This window comes from Carcharodon carcharias, chromosome 2 (genome assembly GCF_017639515.1).
Source record: "Carcharodon carcharias isolate sCarCar2 chromosome 2, sCarCar2.pri, whole genome shotgun sequence".
Taxonomy (NCBI): Eukaryota; Metazoa; Chordata; class Chondrichthyes; order Lamniformes; family Lamnidae; genus Carcharodon; species Carcharodon carcharias.
The window spans coordinates 123,001,464-123,024,199 of NC_054468.1; the positions used below are offsets into that span (position 1 = coordinate 123,001,464).

Sequence of the window (22,736 nt, forward strand, 5' to 3'; positions counted from 1 at the left end):
AATGGTCATTGTGAGTCAGATTTGATACAAGTTTAACATTATCCCTGCTTTTAGGTTCTATCCTGCAGAAGTGAGCCTCAATGGTTTGGGTTTCTTTATTTTTATGTTTTTATTCACCCGCCTTTGTTGATGATTTGTGAATGCACCTTCCCCATTCTCAGCAGACACACGCCTGCGCCTCTCTGATTGGCCGGCTCCAGCTGTCCGTCAGGTTGGGTCACGTGGCGATCACACCCCCCGCCCCAACCAATCGCGCGGTGTGTGCCGGGCCAGGCCGGGAGGCTAGGAGGACTGATGGTGGTTCCGGGCGGCAGCGCCGGTGTTGAAGCGGCGGCGACGGCAGCGGGTGAGGCGCTCTCTGGGGATGAGAAAGTGAGGGGATCCGGGAGCCGAGCGGGGTTGCAGGGGCAGCCGGGCTGTGACGGCGGTTTAGTTGCTGCTCTGAGGGAAGCCGGAGCCCGGGCTCCGGGTCGGCCTAGGCCGGGGTTTGTGTTGCTGCGGCTCCGGGGGCAATGTCAGCGGGGCCGGCTTCCAGATTCCGGTGGCCTGAGGCAGTGCCCTTTACAATGACACAATAACCAAGCGGCTGTTAAATGTTAGACATACACCAGGGTCACAGAATCAACAGAGCGCGGCCATTCGGCCCACCTTGTCTGTACAACCCCCCCCCCCCCGCTGACTGGCTCCTGTATATGATTATGATTCTCCATGTCGTGGCTCCAGCAAAGGTATCCCATACCGTGGGGAGGTGTCACTATGATCTGCCTGAGTCGGTCATTCTTTGTTGTTGATTTATGGTCACTTTTATTTTGGCTGATCATCTTAGCAATTCACAGACTGCCACAGTGCAGAAGGACTTTGGTCCATCGTGCCTATGCTGGCTCTTTTAAAGAGCTATCCAATCAGTCTTGCTCCTGTGCACCCCCGCCCTCATTTGCCCACAGCTCGACATGTTAAGTTCCTACAAGTGTCTATACGGTTGCTGCTTCCGACAAATTTTTCAGGCATTGAATTCCAGATCATGATAGCTCAGACATTGTGTTCACTAGGTCTGAGTGCTTGTTTGCCAATTACATTAGCAGAAACGATAACAGAACTATTTCTAATGCAGACCCTTAAAAAAAAGACTTCAGAGTATAAGTGTTCATGACTGTACTTTGCTCTCATATAGAATTCAGTTATTTTGCTCCTAGGTTGTAATTTTGCTTTTGAACAAGGCACAGAGGCCAAGTTAATGTTACCTTTATAAAAACAAAAAACTGCGGATGGTGGAAATCCAAAACAAAAACAGGATTACCTGGAAAAACTCAGCAGGTCTGGCAGCATCAGCGGAGAAGAAAAGATTTGACGTTTCAAGTCCTCATGACCCTTCAACAGAACAGTTCTGTTGAAGGGTCATGAGGACTCGAAACATCAACTCTTTTCTTCTCCGCCGATGCTGCCAGACCTGCTGAGTTTTTCCAGGTAATTGTGTTTTTGTTTTTGATGTTACCTTTGTCTTACGTGCTGCAGAATGCTTAAAGATTTTTGATTGTGTGTAATGCAGGTCATTTTTGAGTTGACTTTGTGTTTGTGACCGAGCCCCACGATGATTTATTAGGGCAGGTAACCAACAGCTTGGCCAAAGAGGAAGGTTTTCATGAGCATCTTAAAGGAGGAAAGCAAGGGAGAGGTTTAGAGAAGGAATTCCAGAGTTTTGGGCTAAGGCAGTTGAAGGCTCAGCCACCGATAGTGGAATGATTAAACTCTGAGATACTCAAGAGCCCAGATTTGGAGGATTGCAAAAATCTTGGAGGGTTCTATGGCTGGAGGAGGGATGGAGGGCCACGGATGGATTTGAAAACGAGGAAGAGAATTTTAAAATTGAGGCATTGCTTCACCAGGAGCCAGTATAGGTCAGTGAGCACAAGTGATAGGTGAATGGGACTTGGTGAATGTTTGGACATGGGTAACTGAGTGCTCGGTGACCTCAAGTTTATGGACAGTAAAAAGTGGGAGGCTGGCCTGGACTTTGTTGGAACAGTCAAGTCTAGAGGTAAGAAAGGCATGGAGAAGGGCTTCAGCAACTGGTGAGCTGAAGCTGGAAGGGAGTTGGATGGTGTTCAGAGTTGGAAGTAGGCTGTTTGGTGATGGTGCAAATATGTGGTTCAAATATTCGCTTAATCAGTTAATGTAGCCGAAACTTGTGACCATTGAATATTTTAGTGCCTGGAAATGTTTTTGTTGGAACACAGGTTAAAATTGATCTTTTTTGTTTTGAGTTTTGATAAAAGTAAACATAGCTGGTCTATATAGACTTTTCCTTTAAATATAATTGGCACAGGCACAATGGGCCAATTGGTTGCCCTCTGTGCTGGATCATTCAAAGATGTTGATCCTGTGATAATCCTTTTTATGTTAATGCAATCTTGAGGTGAATATATTAATCAAAATTTATATTGCATGTGATGCCATCTTGGATTTTTTTCATGATATAGATGGGAGCAGTTGATGGACATAAATAAAGTAGTTCTGTTCAGCGCACATTTCAGATTAACATTTGCATTTTGATGTCCAATTTGAAGTATCAACAATATGATGAGCCATGCCGATATGTTTGGCTTATGTGACTGCGCATTATAAAATATATGCAGCTCCTCTGTATGGATTGTTCATGTAGCTAGCTCACTCTAATCACAGCCTGACATGTACCTCCTGTGGCTGAGGTGGAATGTTGGTAATGTGCAGCTCCCTATCAATGCTGTTTAGCAAGTTGCCAGAATCTATGTGGCACAATCACAGCAACAACTTGGACTGGGCTGGTTCAGGTAGCTGAGCGAGAGGAGATACAGCAGTATAGCAAGCCTCAATCACTCTATGGAGCTAGCTTTGATATTCTTAATAAGTTATTCATTTATTGAAATTCTGCCAATGTTTTCCATAATATGATGACTTGTCAAAGGTGCAGTAAGAGATGGAATTATGCCCTCAGTCTGCCATTGTAGTCAGAGATTTCTTGTGTTCTGAAGAAAGAGTCAGCATCTCTAGACTCTCCTCTCAACCAGTGCCTCTTATTCCCAATATCATCCTGTGAATCTCTTCTCCATGGTCCTGACATCCTTCCTAAAGAAAGGCATCCAAACAGAGCAACATATTTGCACTGTGACTTAATGAATGAATTGTATCAATGCAGTATTGTAACTAAGGCATAATCAATGATTATTGTTTGCTTTAGTGCTCTATGCCCATATTTAATACCCCACGTGCTTTTTAAAATAGTCTTACCAATCTGTCATTCCAGTGAAAGGTTTTTTTTTACCTGAACCCTCTGCTACTTTTAAAGTTTTGCCCCTTTAGAGTATATATCCTCCCTATTCTTCTTTGTAAAACATATCACTTCATGTTTTTCTGCATTTTATTTCATAAGATATTTATCTGCCTGACTGGCTGAGGTCTCAGTATCTTCCGGAAATTGATTACAATCCTCTTCAATTAACCACATTTTTTATTTGTGTGACATCTGCAAAATTTGATATTCATCACTAAACCCCCAAGTTCAGGTTATTGATATATGTATAATGAGAAGAGGAATGGTTCCAATGCTGACCCTTGGGATATACCACTGCTTGCCTAGATAAAATACTAGCATTGTCACAGCTTACAGCATTCATACTGAAAATTTGCTGATGGTTAAACTACTATTCTTGTTTTTGCTTTCAGTTTGGGTGATACTGTTTCATTTTTAGTACATTGAGGAACTCTGCCTGTACCTTACAACAGCTTAACTTGGCATGAATGTGGCTTTTATTCATTATTATTTACGGGTATGCTAAGACCCAAGAATTTTACGCATTATGTTTCTGAAATGAAAGGTAACTTAAAAAGGTAAACAAAATTACAGAAAATTTAATGTTTAGATTGTTTGACTTTTTGATACTATTATGTGTTTAGCAACACCAGATTTTGTTTTCAGTGGCCTGTTGTAGAATGTGTTGCTATAAATGGGCTTCATTAAGATACTAAATATGATTTGTTGTTTGATGTAATGCCTTCTAAGATGAATACACAAACTTGCCAGTGTTTGTTTGGACAGGTAGTGAAGAAACCAACAGATTCCTGACCAAGTTATTGTAACCCTCTTGGATGTTCACAAAAGCCTATTCTCAGATACCGAGACAAGTTCAGTTTGGTGTAGTCCACAAGTGCTTTCTTTCTTCCAGTTTCTGGGTGCAAAATGGAAAGAAAAGGAAAATAGGCGTTAAGGTACCTTTAATGGTTTTTGGTCCTTAAAAAGAGGTTCTGGAGAAGGTGCAAAAATGTTTTACCAGGATGATACCAGAACTGAAAGGACATAGCTATCGCACAATATTGAACAGGCTTGGGGCACTTTTCTCTAGAAAAGAGGAGGCTGAGGGCTGACCTGATAGCTATTTAAGATTATGAAGGGCTTTGATAAGGGTTCACTTAGAGAAGATGTTTCCACTTGCAAGCAAGATCAAGACTGTGGGTCATAAATATAAGAGACCCACAAATAAATCCAATAGGAAATTCAGGAGAAATTACTTTACTCAGAAACTGGTGAGAATATGGACTTCCAAAGGGAATAGTTTAGGCAAATAGTGTAGATGTATTTAAGGGGAATCTGAAATGAAAGGGAAGGGGGTGGAAGAATGAAGTAGCGTGGGAGGGGATTCATGTGGAGCATAAACACCAGTACAGACCAGTTGGATGAAATGGCCTTTTGCTGAGCTGTAAATACGATGTAATAAGGTAACCCTAAATTCTGCTGAAAAACTCAGCAGGCCTGACAGCACCTGTGGAGAGAAAGGCAGAGTTAACATTTCGAGTCAGTAGAAGAGTCATAAGGACTCGAAACGTTAACTCTGTCTTTCTCTCCACAGATGCTGTCAGACCTGCTGAGTTTTTCCAGCAGTTTTTGTTTTTGTTCCAGATTTCCAGCATTCGCAGTATTTTGCCCTTAACACTAAATGTTTTCTTAGATAAAATGATTTCATATGAAGTTGTGTACATATATGCATACTGTACTGCAAAATAAGAAATTGGATGCCAAACAAACATTATTTGAATTCAGCTTAAGTTGTAATGTTATAAAGATATGTGCCTTAAATCTTATTAAATATCTATTGATGGTTTTTCCTGTTGCCTGCTAATGGAGGAGTAAGATGTAAAAATAAAATGAGGCTATAATTATAGTATAGGTTGCCTAATTGTGGTGTAAATACAAACTCTGAAACCCTAAGCTAGTATTTGTTTTCTGGTTTTTTTTTAAGTTAATGCTACATTGAGTTTGATTCACTTTCTGGTTGTTTCAGTTTGCCTGGTACTGAAACAGCGTAAGGCAACTTATTTAAAAGAGGTACACAGCGCTTCAAGCTTTTAATCTAGACCAGCGAATCACTTGCATCCTCTATGTCTTACCTTTCACGTATGGCATTCACTTGTGCTCATTCACTCTCCCTAGATTTTCATTTGCTTTGGGATGCTTGTGAAGTTGGGATTCAGTGTTTTTTCTCCCTGTCTTTCAGCAATAAAACGAGTTAATGGCAAAGCAGGGTGAACTGAAATAGCCAGGTGGCAATTCCCTGCTGAAAGACAATTTATATAAATAACTTAAACGGAGACACAAGGGGAGTAATAAAGTTTGCTGATGGTAGCAAATATGAGGGCATGGTAAACTGTAGGTAAGAGTGAAAGATTGTAAGAGGACAGACTGGTTAGTGGGGTGAATGGGTATATGGCAGATGCAGAGAAATATTAATCAATACATTTTGATATAGGGAAAGCACCTATATGAATGGGGAAATCTTGATTTGATTGCAGATACGTGTAATTGTAAAGGTGAGAGTGCAAATAGAAAAAGTCAAGTTTAAATGAGATTTGAGATTTTTTATTTATGTCTGTTTGACAATAAGTACAAGGAAGTTTTCCAAGACATTGGTTAACAGCCAATTATAGGAATGCTATGAGATTCATGGAAAATGTAAAGCTTCACAAGAATGACACCTGGGATGAAAGTTGGGGGGATGCGGGGAAGCCTAGCTGAAACAGAAAGTTAAGGAGGACCGAATAAGAAATTCTCAGCATTATGACAAGGGAATAGGTTTTGTTGGTTGGTAAATTGAAAACCAGGAAAAAGAATAAAAGGTAAGTAGGAGCTTTTTTAAATGGGAGACCATTATGACATGGAATGCAATAGCTCGCAGAAATTATAACAACTGGAAGTGGAATCTTGACAAGGATACAAGCAAATGGCATTTGAATGGACAGCTGCAGTTGAATAGGTATCTCCCATATACTCATTGGGCTAAATGGCTGTCTTCTGTGCTATATCTTCCATGATTCTGTTTGAAATCAGGAGCTTACTGTGTGAGGAATGATTGTCTATATTACTGCTTCCTGTGTTTACCCCCCACCATCACCACTGCTCCAGCTGGGCATGTTAGAGTATTTCTGGTAGTGACTCTGAATCAAGCCTCAACTCAATTCAGAGCAATACCAGCACTAAATTATGAGAACAAGTTTCACAGACTTGCTTTGTATTTCCTTGAATAGATGATCAAGGGGTGATCTAGCTGAAGTGTTCTGGATGGTTAAATAATTTGATAGGGTTGGTGGTGAGAAGCTATTCCCTCTGGTGGGGAAGTCCAGAACAAGGGGACATCACCCTAAAATTAGAACAAAGGCTCTTCAGGGTGATGTCAGGAAACACTTCTTCACACAAAAAGGAGTGGAGATCTGGCACTAGCATTTCTTCATTTTATTTGTTTATTCTCTTCCCCGTCCTCTTCTACTGTCATTACGGACCGAATCTTCCAAAGAGTGGCAATCACCGTTGGATTGCCGCTCCGCTTCTTTTTTTTACCCAAGCCGGAGCTTCACATTCCTGGCCCAGTCTTCCAAACCAGACCTCTTCAGAACTCACAGCGTACCTGTTCTGGGAGTCCTCCTTCGTTTGTCAGGCTTATCAGGGGAAGCCAGGCTACACCACCTTTCTCCAGCACTAACACAGTGCAAAGCTTTGGGACAGTTAAATAGCTTCTCATGCGTTAGTGAACGGTTGCGAGTGAGGTAAGTGGGTAGGGTGGCGGGGAGGGGAACCGGAGGATCGGGAGAGGGGAGGGGAGTATTGGAGGCTCAAGGGAGGGAAGGGGAGTATAGGAGGCTTGGCAGGGGGGCGTATCAGCGATTTGGCAGAAGAGTCAGAGGATTGGCGGTGGGGGTGGGTGTTCAATGGGGAGCCAGGGTGTCTGTTGTGCAGTTACCCAGGAGTTAGTCATGGTTTTTTTCAGTCCAGTAACTATCTAGGAAAGTGAGTTGGAGGCTTTTTTGGACAGATCCAGACATGGGAATTGCCCATTGGAAGTTGAAACTTCCTGGATAATTCGCACGGAATATTTGCATTGTGACCTCTCAGGGGTAAGTCCCCAGGTACGACCATCTGGAGGTTGGAAGATCTGGGCCTGCATAATAGCTTGTTTTCTCCTGTCCTTTCACATTTTAATTCCAATATACAAGTCCATTCTTCATTGAAGAAAGTTAAAGTACTTTATTATCTCAGTCTCTTCATCGGCAGTTTTTATCTTCTGCCCTTTGTGCTGCAAATTTTCTGTGTTTCAATCCAAACATCATAATGGAAAGTAGAATTTTTTTTGCTAATCATGGCATTTTCCTCCATGTAAACTTTTCATAATCATAATTATCTATAGACTTGAGGCCTATTAATAAGCATCACTTAAATCTCCTCATTCATATGTCGGATATGAGCAATACCATCAGAGACCCACCAATATTTTGAAACGTGACTTACATTTTGAAGTGTGACCAAGTTTAACACCTTATGAATGGGCCAAAACTTTTTTCTTAAATTCTAGAGGTAGATCGGTGTAGAGCATGGCAACAGCATCTAGATACCTGTATGCAGTAAGTAGATTCAGAGATTTGAATTTCAGATGGACCCTGACCGGTAGCTGAAATAAATTATTTCATATCATTGCATTTGGTATTAAATTTGGAATATAATTTTAAAATTGATGCTGCTGTCGGTTTCCTATGGTGAATGTAAGGGCCATTTCATTGTCCTTCACTAAGTTCCTTTGTTCAAACATAATACTGGAAAATAAATTTTGTTTGGAGAAAAATGAAAGAAAAATCAAGGTTCTTAGACCCAACTAAGTTTCATTTTAGCTGTCAGTTGAAGCAAAATTACAATCAAGGAAAAGCTGTAACTCCAAGATAAGTTTGTGATTTTTGATTGAGTTGCTTTGTCTTTCTGTCTGTACAGCTCGGTGTCTTGTTGGGATGCCCTTATGCAATGGCTTCAAGTCATAGCTCCCCAGCGGTGCTTCGACCAAGCAGCAGCGATGGAAAATTCAAAAAAGAAATGGACCCATCCAAAAAACCCTTCAAAGCTGTTCGATCATTGCCCGATGTCTGTCCCAAGGAACCAACAGGTAACCCAATTTTAGTTCTGATTTTTTCCCTTCGCTGTCTCCAGTGTCTATTTGCCATGAATGCTCACTCAGAACTATATAGGTAATTTGGGGTACTCTGATGTTGGGAGTTCCAGGCGTAAACCTGCTTTGTTTCACAGAAATTTTAAAAAAGCGTATGAAGGAAGGTGACATCGATAAGTTAAGTGAGTGGGCAAAGATCTGGCAAATGGAGTATAATGTGGGCAAATATGAAATTGTCCATTTTGGCAGGAAGAATTAAAAAGAAGCTTATTATCTAAATGGTGAGAAGTTGCAGAGCTCTGAGATTCAGGGGATCTGGGTGTCCTAGTGCATGAATCACAAAAGGTTAGTATGCAGGTACAGTAGGTAATTAGGAAAGCTAATAGAATGTTATGGGTTATTGTGAGAGGAATTGATTACAAAAGGAGGGAGGTTATGTTTCAGTTGTACAGGGCATTGGTGAGACCACATCTGGAGTATTGTGTACAGTACTGGTCTCCTTATTTAAAGAAAGCTGTAAGTGTATTAGAAGCAGCTCAGAGAAGGTTTATTAGACAAATACCAGAAATGGACAGGTTGTCTTGTGAGGAAAAGCTGGACAGGTTAGACTTGTATCCACTGGAATTTAGAAGAATAAGAGGCAACTTAATTGAAACCTTTAAGATCTTGAGGGGTCTTGACAGGATGGATGTAGAGAGGATGTTTCCTCTTGTAGGCGAACCTACAACTAGGGGGTCACTGTTTAAAAATAAGGAGTCGCCCATTTAAGGCAGAGATGAGGGTTATGAGCCTTTGGAACTCTCTTCCTCAAAAGGCGGTGGAAGCAGAGTCTTTGGATATTTTTAAGGCAGATGTGATATATTCTTGATTAACAAGGGGGTGAAAGGTTATTGGAGGTTGATGGGAACGTGGAGTTGAGGTTACAATCGGATAAGCCATGATCTTATTGAATGGCGGAGCAGGCTCGATGGGCTGAGTGGCCTACTATCTATTCCTAATTCATATGTATGCTCGTATGATAGGGGAATTGGAATAAGGGGACACCTGTTTCTGAGAGCTGGCACAGGAGCAGGATCAACCTACTAAGCTGTAAAATTCAGTGTATCGTTGGCTCTTTCAAAGAGCCAGCGTGGGCACAATGGGCTGAATGGCAGCATACTGCACTATTATTCTATTCTGGTAATTTGTAGGTACTTAAAAATACAACATTGCCCATGGCTATTCCATAAGCTTTCTCTGTGTAATTTACGTGGACTTACACTGAGGGAATCTATGTTCTTGAAATTCTGCAGTGAAGAAACCTTGAGAATTTAGATTAAATATTCATTTTTAATTAGCAGTCTTACTGATTTCAATCTATTCCTGTGTTTGCCAAGATTGAAAATTGCTCTAAAATTGACGTATGTTCAGTCTCATTCAATATAATTGAACTTGAACATGATACTGTAAACCAATCTGACCTTAGCCATGAGTTTGTAACTGTTGGTTGCCAAGCCAGTACCTCTATTATATTTGTAGCCAGATGTATTACTTCTGTACTACATCTAGGAACAGTCTGATTGAGAGATCTGGTTATACCATCTGCACACTAACAGAGTGCCTCCCTCTGTTAAAGTTAAAACAATTTTTAATCCATTATGATAGAAGTGCCTTAAATTAAAATTAGCTGATGATGCGCAAGCACGAATATTTTCATTGTCAATATGACACTGTTTTAGTTTAGTAGAGGTGTGTTCAGTGCTCATTAGTTTCCGAATATTGTAATAACCCCAGTGAGACATAAAATTCAATAATTTCTGATAAAGTAACTTGTATCCATTCCTTTGCACTAGTGATGTTGCCTTCTATTTTAGTGCGTCCCAACATCAGATCCAATGTCATTTGCATAGGCCAGTTGAAAGGACCCAATTTGCATTCTTGCTTCAAATAAGCCTGCCTGTTCCCAGAGGAATGGTATAGTATGGGAAGCAAACATGCTTTGAAGTGTGGGTGCAACTTTCTTGTTAAAGTACAATAATAGCTTCCATTTCTGATGGTGTCTTTATGTAATGTTATTCAAATTCTTTACTGCTGTCATTTGAGCAATGTATTCTGTCTTTCCAGGAGACTCTAGCAGCTTATGTGATGGTCCATCAGTAGTGGCAGATCAGCATAGGTGGACTGTTTATCATTCCAAAGTGAACCTTCCAGCAGCGTTGAATGACCCCAGATTGTCCAAAAGGGAATCTGATTTCTTCACAAAAACATGGGGACTGGATTTTATGGAGACCGAAGTTATGCCTTCCTTCTACCTCCCACCAATCACCAAGGAACACTTTGCATCCTATCTACAGGATATGACTTCTGTAAGGATTGGTAGAAGATAAACATTACTTCAGCTTTTTGCAACACTTGCAGGAGAATTTTTCTCAGTTTAACATTACCATATTTTTAATCATCAATTATTTGTAATCCACATCCTCCTGAATCATCCTTTTATAACTCTTTCTGAAAAGCTGTATTTTTTTATAAAAGTTGTAGGATGTTAATGAAGGCAGCTTGCTTGGCAGAATTGAACTCCATGATTCTTTTGAGCAATTCAAGTCCTAAGCCAAAAAAAACTAAATATTTTTATTACCCTGTACAGTATTTCAATAATTTAAGTTTTGAGCATTGTTTCTTGGAATTGTTTAACCTCATTTAATGTGATTCTCATTCCTAGCGACAAAAGATTCATGAGAAGTGCAAGAAAACATGCCCGCTTAAGGATGGACTACACCAAACACTCGCACCTGTTGTACACAGCCATGGTGAGAACATGTCAATTCGATTTCTTTGTGAAATATTTGAAAAAATCAGGACTTTTGCTTTTCATGGCTGTGAATTCACTGTTTTTGCAAGTAAGCATTGAGCTGTAGAAAAGAGAGATATATTTGAGTTGTCAGCTGTGTTAGACCAGGGGTTGAAAATCCTTTTCAGGATAGCTGCAGTTTTATTTTGTTGTATATTACAACTTAATGATTTTTAGAAATTTGTGAGGCATCCTGATTACATATTATGCAGACCATATCAAAATTAATTGAAATGTCAGCTTATGTTTGAATGCAGCAAGTTAAAGAAAGGCGTAATCTGGGAAAGTGTTTTGTTAATTCCTGACACAGGCTGATCTTTTGTTTAATTCTTGGACAGCTGCCTGTGCTGCACCCGGCAACTGGGAATAGGCAGGCTTATTTGAAGCAAGAATGCAAATTGGGTCCTTTCAACTAGTCTGCTGTTTTCAGTTCTTCTGCATGATATTTGTGCAATCCCAGTTACTATTTGATCTGTTTCAGCTGCTCTCTGAGCCAGTGCTTTTATTTCCACCCCCTCCCAATTATAGCATTTTTCTACTAAACCTGATTTCTCCTTTATAAAACACCCTGCATCAAACATGATTTATGACCCCCAGTTGACTTGTGTTTCTCTCTTGTTTTCCTTTAGAACATATTTCTGTTTCTTCTCCCGTTTGCTTAACTCATTGTATGTGCTTAACTCGTTGCATGGGTTTTAAACTAAATAGAGGGGGTGAGGGTTCTGGGAAGGGGAAATGTAGGCTTACAAAGCAAAGGGATATGGCAGCATCGCAGGACAGGTATTTAGGTAATGATACACAGTGTGTGTGTGACAGGAACGGACAGGTTGTACAAACGTAAAAAAAAAAGCAGCAAATAGGGCCAAAGGGGGAAAAATTGGTAAAAAGCCAGAATTAATGCCTGTTTACGTAAATGCACATAATGTTCGGAACAAAATAAATGAATTAACAACACAAATAGAGGTTAATGGGTATGATCTTATAGCCGTTATGGTTACAAGGAGATCAAAGCTGGGAACTAAATATTCAGGGTCATGTGACTTTTCGAAAGGGCAGGCAGGAAGGAAAGGCTGGTGGGGTAGTTTTGTTAGTACAAGATGGAATAAGTACAATAACAAGAAATGATCTTGGATCGGAAGATGTAGAATCCACTGGGTGGAGGTAAGAAATAACAAGAGGAAGACGACACTGGTGGGAATTGTCTATAGCCCCCTAACTGTAGCTATATTTAGGACAGAGAATAAATTGGGAGATAATGAGGGTATGTAAAAAAGGCAGTACATTAATCATGGGTGACTTTAATCTTCATGTAGATTGGAAAAATCAAATTGGCAGAGGTAGCCACGAGCAAGAATTCAAAGAGTGTATTCGGCACAGTTTCCCAGAACAATATGCTGTGGGTCCAACCAGGGATCAGGCTATTTTGGACATGGTAATGTGTAATGAGGCAGGTTTAATAAATGATCTCAGAGTAAGAGATCCCCTAGGAAACAGTGACCATAACATGGTAGAATTTAGCATTCAGTTTGAGAGTGAGAAACTTAGTTTGGAAACATCTGTGCTAAATTTAAATAAGGGTAATTGCAAAGGAGTGAGAGCAGAGTTGGCTGGAGTGGACTGGGAAATGAGTTTAGCAGAAACGATGGTTGATGAACAATGGCAGACCTTGAAGAAAATAGTTCATGACTGACAACAAGATATACCCCAGTGAGGAAGAAGGATTCTACGAAGGGGATAAACCAAGCAAGGTTAACCAAGGAAGTTAAAATTAGTATCAAATTGAAAGAAAAACATATAATGTGGCAAAGATTAGTGGTAAGCCAGAGGATTGGAAAGTTTTAAAAACCAACAAAAGATGACCAAAAAATAATAAAGAGAGAGAAAATAAACTTTGAGGGAAAACTAGCAGTAAAAACGGACAGTAAGAGCTTCTTTAAAAAAATAAAAAGGAAGAGAGAGGCCAAAGTGAATGTAGACCCCTTAGAGAAAGAGGCTGGGGAAATAATAGGGAACCAGGAATTGCCAGAGGAATTGAATTAATATTTTGCATCAGCCTTCACGGTAGAAGACACTAATAGCATTCCAAAAACACTAAATAATCAAGGAGCAAAAGTACCAGGGAAACCAATGGGGCTAAAGGCTGATAGGTTTCCTGGACCTGATGGGTTACATCCTAAGATATTGAAGTAGCTACAAAGATAATGGATACACTGGTATTATTCTTCCAAGAATCCTTATATTCTAGAAACGTCCCAGAGGATTGGAAAATTGCCAATGTAATACCCTTTTTCAAGGGAGGAAGACAAAAAAACATAAATATAGGCCAGTTAGCTTAACATCCGTCATTGTGAAAATGTTAGAGTATTATAAAGGATGTAATAGCAGAGCATTTAGAACTGCATAATATAATCAGAGTCACCGTGGCTTCATGAAGGGGAAGTCACACCTGATAAAGTTATTAGAATTCTTTGAGTACGTAATAAGTAGAATAGATAAAGGGGAACCAATAGATGTAATATATTTGGATTTCCAAAAGGTGTTCCTTAAGGTACTGCACATAAGGCTACTTAAATAAGATAAGAGGCCATGGTGTTGAGGGTAGTATATTAGCATGGATAGAGGATTGGCTTACTAATAGAAGACAGAGTTGGGATCAGGGGGGCATTTTCAGGATGGCACCCTCTAACTAGTGGAGTGCCACAAGGGTCAGTGCTTGGGCCACAATTATTTACAATATATATTAATGACTTAGATGAAGGATGTGAATGTACTATCGCTAAGTTTGTGGATGACACACAAATAGTTGGGAAGGCAAGTGGTGAGGATGACAAAGTGTCAAATGGACAGGTTAAGTGAGTGGGCAAAAACTTGGCAGATGGAATATAATATGGGAAAATGTGAGATAATGCATTTGGCAGGAAGAGTAGAGGAGCTGAATATTATTTAACTGGAGGAAGACTGCAGAAAGCTGCAGCACAGAGGAATTTGGGGTCCTTGTGCATGAATCACAAAAAGCTAACATACAATTCAGCAGTTAATAGGGAAGGCAAATGGAGTGTTGGCCTTTATTTCAAAGGGAATGGAGTATAAAAATAGGGAAGTTGCTAAAACTATACAAGGCACTAGTTAGACCACACCTAGAATACTGTGAACAGTTTTGGCCCCCTTAGCTAAAGAAATATGTACTGGCATTGGAGGCAATCCAGAGAAGGTTCACTAGGTTGATTCCGGATATGGAGGGATTTTCTTATGAGGAGAGGTTGAGTAGGTTGGGCCTGTACACATTGAAGTTTAGAAGAATGAAAGATGACCTTATTGAAACATATAAGATTCTTAGGGGGCTTGACAGGGTAGATGCTGAGAGGTTGTTTCCCCTTGTGGGAGAGTCTAGAACCAAAATCTCAGAGTAAGGGGTCACCCATTTAAGACAGAGATGAGGAGGAATTTCTTCTCTGAGGGTTGTTAATCTGTGGATTCCTTTACCGCAGAGGGCTGTGGAGGCTGGGTCGTTAAGTATATTCGAGGCTGAGAGACACAGATTTTCAATCAGTAAGGGAATCAAGGGTAATGGGGAAAAGTCAGGAAAATGGAATTGAGGATTATCAGATCAGCCATGATCTCATTGAATGGTGGAGCAGACTTGATGGGCCAAATGACCTACTTCTGCTCCTATGTCTTATCATCTTTCTTTCACCTGTTTGCCTGAAGTTTAATTTCACTTAGGGTGGAATTTTACAGCCCCTCCAGCCAGTGGGATTTTCCAGTCTGGATGAAATCAATGGACTTTTGAACGGCTCGCTGCATTTTCTGGCTCTGCCCCTGTAAAATTCTGCCCTTAGTACTACTGTCATGATGTTCTTGTTCCCTTTGAACTGTTGGCCCCTCAAGATTTACATATTAGCTGAGCTTTCCATTCATTTTAACTTTCCTCCACTGTTCCCTTTGACCTCTATTTGCTTCTAATTTAAACCACTGTACTTAGACCTCTGTGATAGTGATCTGTCACTGTCATAGCCACCTTTCCCATACCCCTTGCAATGGCCATGTTTAAAATGGGCTGGAACAAAAACAAAAACACCTGGAAAAATTCAGCAGGTCTGGCAGCATCTGCGGAGAGGAGCACAGTTAACATTTCGAGTCCGAATGACCCTTCAACAGAACTAAGTAAAAATAGAAGAGAGGTGGAATATAAGCTGGTTTAAGGGGGCGGGTGGGACAAATAGAGCTGGATAGAGGGCCAGTGATAGGTGGAGATAACAAAAAAATGTCACAGACAAAAAGACAAAGAGGTGCTAAAGGTGGTGATATTATCTAAGGAATGTGCTAATTAAGGGTAGAAAGCAGGACAAGCAAGGTACAAAACAAAAACAGGATTACCTGAAAAAACTCAGCAGGTCTGGCAGCATCGGCGGAGAAGAAAAGAGTTGACGTTTCGAGTCCTCATGACCCTTCGACTGAACTAGGTACAAGCAAGGTACGGATAGTCCTAGTGGGGGGTGGCGTGAAGAAATCAAAAAAGGCTAAAAGGTAGAGATAAAACAATGGATGGAAATACATTTAAAAATAATGGAAGTAGGTGGATAAAGAAAAATCTATATAAATTATTGGAAAATAAAAGTGGTGGGGGGGGGTAATCAGAAAGGTGGTGGGGATGGAGTAGAGGGTTCATGATCTAAAATTGTTGAACTCAATATTCAGTCCGGAAGGCTGTAAAGTGCCTAGTTGGAAAATGAGGTGCTGTTCCTCCAGTTTGTGTTGACTTCACTGGACCAATGCAGCAAGCCAAGGATGGACATGTGGGCATGAGAGCAGGGTGGAGTGTTGAAATGGCAAGCGACAGGGAGGTCTGGGTAATGCTTGGGGACAGACCAAAGGTGTTCTGCAAAGCGGTCACCCAGTCTGCGTTTGGTCTCTCCAATGTCAAGGAAACCACATTGGGAGCAAAGAATGCAGTAGACTAAGTTGAGAGAAGTGCAGGTGAAATGCTGCTTCACTTGAAAGGATTGTTTGGGCCCTTGGACGGTGAGGAGAGGGGAAATAAAGGGGCAGGTGTTGCACCTTCTGTGGTTGCATGGGAAAGTGCCGTGGGAGGGGGTTGAGTTGTAGGGGTTGATGGAGGAGTAGACCAGGGTGTTCTGGAGGGAACAATCCCTGCGGAATGCCACCGGGGGGGGGGTGAAGGGAAGATGTGTTTGGTGGTGGCATCATGCTGAAGTTGGCGGAAATGGCGAAGGATGATCCTTTGAATGCCGAGGCTGGTGGGGTGATAAGTGAGGACAAGAGAGACCCTATCATGTTCCTGGGAAGGAGAAGAAGGTGTTAGGGCGGATGCGCGGGAGATGGGCCGGACACGGTTGAGGGCCCTGTCAACACCGTGGGTGGAAAACCTCAGTTAAGGAAGAAGGAGGACATGTCAGAGGAACTGTTTTTGAAAGTGGCATCATCAGAACAGATGCGACGGAGGTGAAGGAACTGAGAGAATGGGATGGAGTCCTTACAGGAAGCGGGGTGTGAGGAGCTGTGGTTAAGGTAGCTGTGGGAGTCGGTAGGCTTGTAATGGATATTGGTGGACAGTCTATCACCAGAAATTGAGACAGAGAGGTCAAGGAAGGGATGGGAAGTGTCAGAGATGGACCATGTGAAAAGTATGGAGGGGTAGAAATTGGAAGCAAAATTAATAAATTTTTCCAGGTCCCGACGAGAGCATGAAGTAGCACTGAAGTAATCATCGATGTACCAGAGAAAGAGTTGTGGGAGGGGGCCGGAATAGGACTGGAACAAGGAATGTTCCACATATCCCATAAAGAGACAGGCATAGCTGGGGCCCATGCGGGTACCCATAGCCACACCTTTTATTTGGAGGAAGTGAGAGGAGTTTAAGCAGAAATTGTTCAGTGTGAGAACAAGTTCAGCCGGACAGAGGAGAGTAGTGGTGGATGGGGGATTGTTCGGGCCTCCGTTCGAGGAAGAAGCAGAGAGCCATCAGACCATCCCGGTGGGGAATGGAGGTGTAGAGGGATTGGACGTCCATGGTGAAGAGGAGGCGGTTGGGGCCAGGGAACTGGAAATTGTTGATATGATTTAGGGTGTCAGAGGAATCATGGATGTAGGTGGGAAGGCACTGGACAAGGGGAGAGAGAATGGAGTCAAGATAGCAAGAAATGAGTTCCATGGAGCAGGAACAGGCTGACACGATCGGTCTGCTGGGACAGTCCTGTTTGTGGATTTTGGGTAGGAGGTAGAAACGGGCCATCTGAGGTTGGGAGACTATCAGGTTGGAAGGAAGATCTCCAGAGGAGATGAGGTCAGTAACAGTCCTGGAAACAATGGCTTGATGTTCAGTGGTGGGGTCATGGTCCAGGGGGTGGTAGGAGGACGTGTCTGCGCGTTGACGCTCAGCCTCTGCAAGGTAGAGGTCAGTACGCCAGACAACAACAGCACTACCCTTGTCAGCAGGTTTGATGACAATGTCAGGGTTGGACCTGAGAGAACGGAGTGCAGCAAGTTCAGAGAGAGACAGGTTAGAGTGGGTGAGAGGAGCAGAGAAATTGAGACGACTAATGTCACGCCAACAGTTCTTAATGAAAAGATCAAGAGAAGGTAGGAATCCAGAGGGCGGGGTCCAGGTGGAGGGAGAATATTGGAGGTGGGTAAAACGATCCGTTGAACGGGGAGAGGACTCCTGCCCAAATTTTTAAAAATGGGCTGGTGCTTGTATTGGCTAAAGGACAATGATCGTTAATTATTGACATCAATTCTGAACTTGCTGGTTATAGCAACTTACTCATTCCCGCCTTTTTAAACTGATTATTGTATAAGTGAAGTGCATGTGAAAAACTGATGCATGTTTTTATAATTATATTTATATTTAACAAAAATCGCACCTTCTTGCATCATAATTGCAGCAGCTGAAATTTAGTACTTTAGTTAAGTGTTAGGTTGTTTAAATTACACAGAATTACATAGAATCTACAGCAGGGAAACTGGCCATTGGGCCCAACTAATCTGTTTCTACTCCACACCAGTCTCCCCCATTCTGTTTACCTTCTCTGCCTTTCAACATATCTTTCTATTCCTTTTTCTGTCATGTGCTCATCTAGCTTCCTTTTGAAAGTCTCTAGACTATTTGTCACAGCCACTTTCTATGGTAGTGAGTTCCACATTCTAAACTTCAAATAAAGCAATTTCTCTGAATTTCATGATTGAATTTATTAGTAACTATCTTATATTTATGGCTTTCACCTTATATTTATGGCCCTAGTTTTGGATTCTCCCACAAATGACTCTGGAGCTTGGGGATCTTGGTCAATCAAGGGCCTGTCAGTAAAAAGATTCATTTAGGTAGTTATTTGGAAAGCTGCAGCAGCTGATGAGCGATGAAGATTCCTGTTAAATAATGCTACGACAATATTCCCGCTATTTATGTTTTTTTTATATTTATTCTTTCATGGGATGTGGGTGTCACTGGCAAGGCCAACAATTGTCGCCCATCCCTAATTGCCCTTGAACTGAGTGGCTTACGGCCATTTCAGAGGGCAACCACAATACGGTGGGTCAGGAGTCGCATGTAGGCCAGACCAGGTAAGAACGGCATATTTACTTCCCTAAAAGGTATTAGTGAACTAGATAGGTTTATGCAAAAATCGATGGTAATTGTCATGGTTAACATTACTGAGACTAGCTTTCAATTCCAGATTTCTATTTTATTTTTATTTAATTTCCATCAGCTGCCATGGTAGGATTTGAACCTATGTCACCAGAGTATTAGCCTGGGACTTTAGCTAGATTATTAGTCAAGTGACGTTACCACTACACAACTGTCTCATCTCAAGGTATAAGTTTTATTGTAATAGTAGAGAGAATCTCATTGTTTTGAGAGATTCATTGTGTGGATTTGGATTACCAGTGAATACATATATTTTGATTTTAATGGAGCTGCATTCATTTCATTGCAGACAGATCAAGAACAGATTTGGATCAAGTACCTAAGGTAACACACAGTATCCAGGACCTCTTTCCATAATATCCTTTACTTCACTAATATGCAGAAACTGACATGACCAATACATTCCAGATGTGCATTTTATTCCCTCGAAATGACTTTAATAATACCACATTACTGCCACTAGGACTTTGAAAGAGCAATGACTCACTGCACAGTGAGTGCTTTGCTAAAAACAAGTTATATGGCTGTATTATGGTGTTTGGAGGAGAACAGGAATGCTAATTTTTTAAATTGAAGAATATAAGCTGTGTTGCTATTTGATGTCACCTAACATTTGATTTATGGTCTATGGTTCCCTCACAGCCACCTATTATATGTTATTAAACAGAAACTGAACTGTTAGAAGAAAAGCTTTTGAAAATGATTTCTTTATTTACTTATCTTTCACTTTACAGATATTTCTGAAGTCAGACTTTGCTCTGGAAGATACTCTAACATTTTCTACCGTCTTGCCCTGGTCACATTTCAGTGGCCAACATGGAGCTGGTGGAAAGGGGGCTCGTGATGGCACATCGTCAAGGTTATTGCAAGAAAAGGTATCCAAATCAACAGCTTATGTTTCTTTAGAGAAAATTCTGCCATCCTAGTGCTCTTGTTTTACTTCAGGTATAGCAGTCCGCATCAGCAGAAATTGGTAGTGACCCCCAACTCACCCACTCAGTAGAATTAAAAGGTTACTGACCTGAAATGTTAACTTTGTTTCTCGCTCCACAGATGCTGTTTGAACAGCTGAGTATTCTCAGCATTTTCTGTTTCGATTATGGTGGAATGAGCATGCTACTTTTATGTAGAGCTAACTTAAATGATGCCCCTGTAGTTCAATTTTTATAAAAAGGTTAATGAAATTCAGTTGCATAATTATATATAAGTGTAGACAGCCGATAAGTTGCCAATCATTAAGGGCTCAGATGATCAAGACACAAAAGTCCTCCCCAATATGCATATTCAACAAAGCATCTAAGGAGTGATTTGAATCTTTTATAAGCCATTGTGCTATCTCATTCAGAAAGTTGATCGAAATGCTATCCAGAAATGGAAACTAAAAGAATGGATTCATTGAGTATTCATCAATTACTTTGCAGCCTTTTCTGTTGCCTGTGACAATTCTCATTTGAGAGCAGGTGCAGGACCAATTCCTGGAACTTCCCTCAAGATCAGAACACAGTCTGTTTGACTATAAATTTATAATTCAGGCAACTCTTGGCTCTTGTTCACTGAATTTATTTAGCACTAGGTTTCCTCAGTATGGACTGACCCACCTCTTTGAAGGTCAGGCCTTTGGCTCAAAGTTGGAAGAGGCCCATTTTCATCACACCAATAACTTGCTATATTACCCAAGTCTTTCGATGTAAAGTGGAAGATGTCCAATATCTGGGAGATTTAATTTGTACTCTTTGATTATCCATTAGCACAGGTATTTAAAGATTCTAAATTTACATTTCACACCCTCCACTGGCGATCTCACAATTATTTCCAGAATATTTGGAACTAGAAAACTGCACACTGGTCAATCTCCTTGGCAGATGTGAAATCTGTGCTCCCGAATAGAAGTAGTTGGTTTAGAGTTGAGGAAGTCCTTTTCTGTCAAAAGTGGAGGATGATGCCGAGGAAAGGCATTTACAGTTACAGATAGAATTGGGACAAGGAATGAAAACCAGCTTGGCAACAATTTATTGGGAATGACATTGAGACAACAGGAGATGTAAGTTGTAGGTGAAGATTTGGGGCACGAGGAAAGAATGGAAATAAACTCGAGGGATGGGGTTCAGGGCTACATGGCTTGGCTTGATTAGGAAGGGGAGGAAGAAGTATAGGCTACTAAATAGATGACCTCCCTCTTGGTGAAAAGGAAGTTTATGAGCTCCTCTTTCTTGTTAGAGCTGAACAGAGAAGAGTTTAAGGAGGCGGTGGATAGTGGGTGAAAAATAAGTACCAGGTAGTTATCTTTTGTCTCCAGGATGATCCTACAATAGTAGTGGTTGTGGCAAAGGAGAGCATAATAACGATCCAATCAGATCTAGTAATAGCTCATCTAGTGTGCCAGACTTGTTCAAGTCTACAACTTTGGACTAAAAGGAGAGAAAGTGGAAGTTAAATCGTTGGTTCGTGTGTAGCTATCACATTATTTCCAATTTTGGGTGCCCTACTTTAGGAAGAATGTCAAGGCCGTCAGTTGAGATTTATTAAAGCTGGGGAGTGAAGGTTTTTTGTTATAAAGAGAGATTGGAGAAGCAGGGAAGATTAACAGAGCTGATGGAGGTATTCAAAATAATGAGTTTCCTAAAGTAAATTGAGGAAAGGCGGATTAACAGTCCAGATCTGTTGGTCCCTAAGTCGTTAACTAGAGGGCAAAAATTTAAGCAGCAGAAAGGGAAAGTTTAGAAGAATTTATTTTCATTGCAGTGGAATATTAAGGCATGGAATATTCTACCAGAAACCGAAGGAGAATCTGTAATCATTTTTAAAAGGTAACTGGCTAGATATTTGAAAAAGAAACATTTGAAAGGGCATGATATTATTTCAGAGTGCAGTTGTGATGGACCAAATGGCTGCCACCTTGTAAAATTTTATGATTCTAATGGATAATGCATTTTGTTTTGCAGTTAACCCATTATTTGGACATAGTGGAAGTGAATATAGCGCACCAGATTTCTCTCCGTTCTGATGCCTTTTTCCATGCTATGACCTCTCAACATGAATTGCAGGACTACCTCACTAAGACCTCGCAAGCTGTAAAAATGCTTCGTGATAAAATTGCCCAGATTGACAAAGTAATGTGCGAAGGATCTTTGCAAATATTGAGACTTGCTGTGACTAGAAATAACTGTGTAAAAATGTATAATAAACTAAAGTTAATGGCCACCGTTCACCAAACACAGCCTACCGTACAGTTATTGCTGTCCACTTCTGAGTTTGTTGGGGCACTGGACCTTATTGCAACAACACAGGAGGTGCTACAACAGGAGCTTCAAGGGATTCATAGTTTCAGGTAGGTGATGATACAAAGCTCACTTTTCGATAATCATATTGCACGTGTTTTCTGCACACTTGGCTCTTATTATGCTTAGCTCTATTAAAAAGTAAAAATACGAATGCAGGAACTCTGATTTAAAAACAGAAAAATGTTGAAAATGTAAAGCAGGGCCATTAGTATTTGAAAGAGAAAGCAAATTAATAGTCCAGGTGAGACCCTTCCCCTAAGAAATTCAGTCCGGCTGGAGAAGTCCCACGATAGAACTTGATTTAAAACTGGAGGGAGGCACCATCAGAGCTCGCAAATTCAGGCAAGCTGATGATGTTCAGAAAGATGCAGCTAATGGATGTAAAAGCCCATTAATGTGTCTATTTTAAAATGCAGGAAAGAGGTGTGGCCATGTATAATGGTCATGCATAGAAGGGAGACAGAAGACTGCTGCCATGGCTCATACCTGATTAAAATTCAGAGGAT

At 41.0% G+C, this 22,736-nt stretch overlaps 1 protein-coding gene across 4 annotated transcripts in view; it reads left to right on the forward strand.

Moving 5' to 3' along the window:
• Nucleotides 1-259: 259 nt before the first annotated feature.
• vps54 (VPS54 subunit of GARP complex) overlaps nt 260-22,736 on the forward strand; it is a 144,192-nt gene continuing 121,715 nt past the window's right edge. For 2 of the 4 annotated variants that reach the window (XR_005941698.1, XM_041177158.1), the window contains exons 1-7: nt 3,755-3,864; nt 8,282-8,450; nt 10,557-10,798; nt 11,155-11,242; nt 19,239-19,273; nt 19,684-19,824; nt 21,892-22,277. Coding sequence is in view for 3 of the 4 variants with exons in the window: in XM_041177158.1 (XP_041033092.1) it covers nt 8,312-8,450; nt 10,557-10,798; nt 11,155-11,242; nt 19,239-19,273; nt 19,684-19,824; nt 21,892-22,277 (1,031 nt within the window). In the remaining variant the exon portion in view is untranslated. Of the gene's footprint in view, nt 347-3,754; nt 3,865-8,281; nt 8,451-10,556; nt 10,799-11,154; nt 11,243-19,238; nt 19,274-19,683; nt 19,825-21,891; nt 22,278-22,736 lie in introns of those variants that run through there. The other 2 variants (XM_041177147.1, XM_041177136.1) reach the window with 2 other exon arrangements.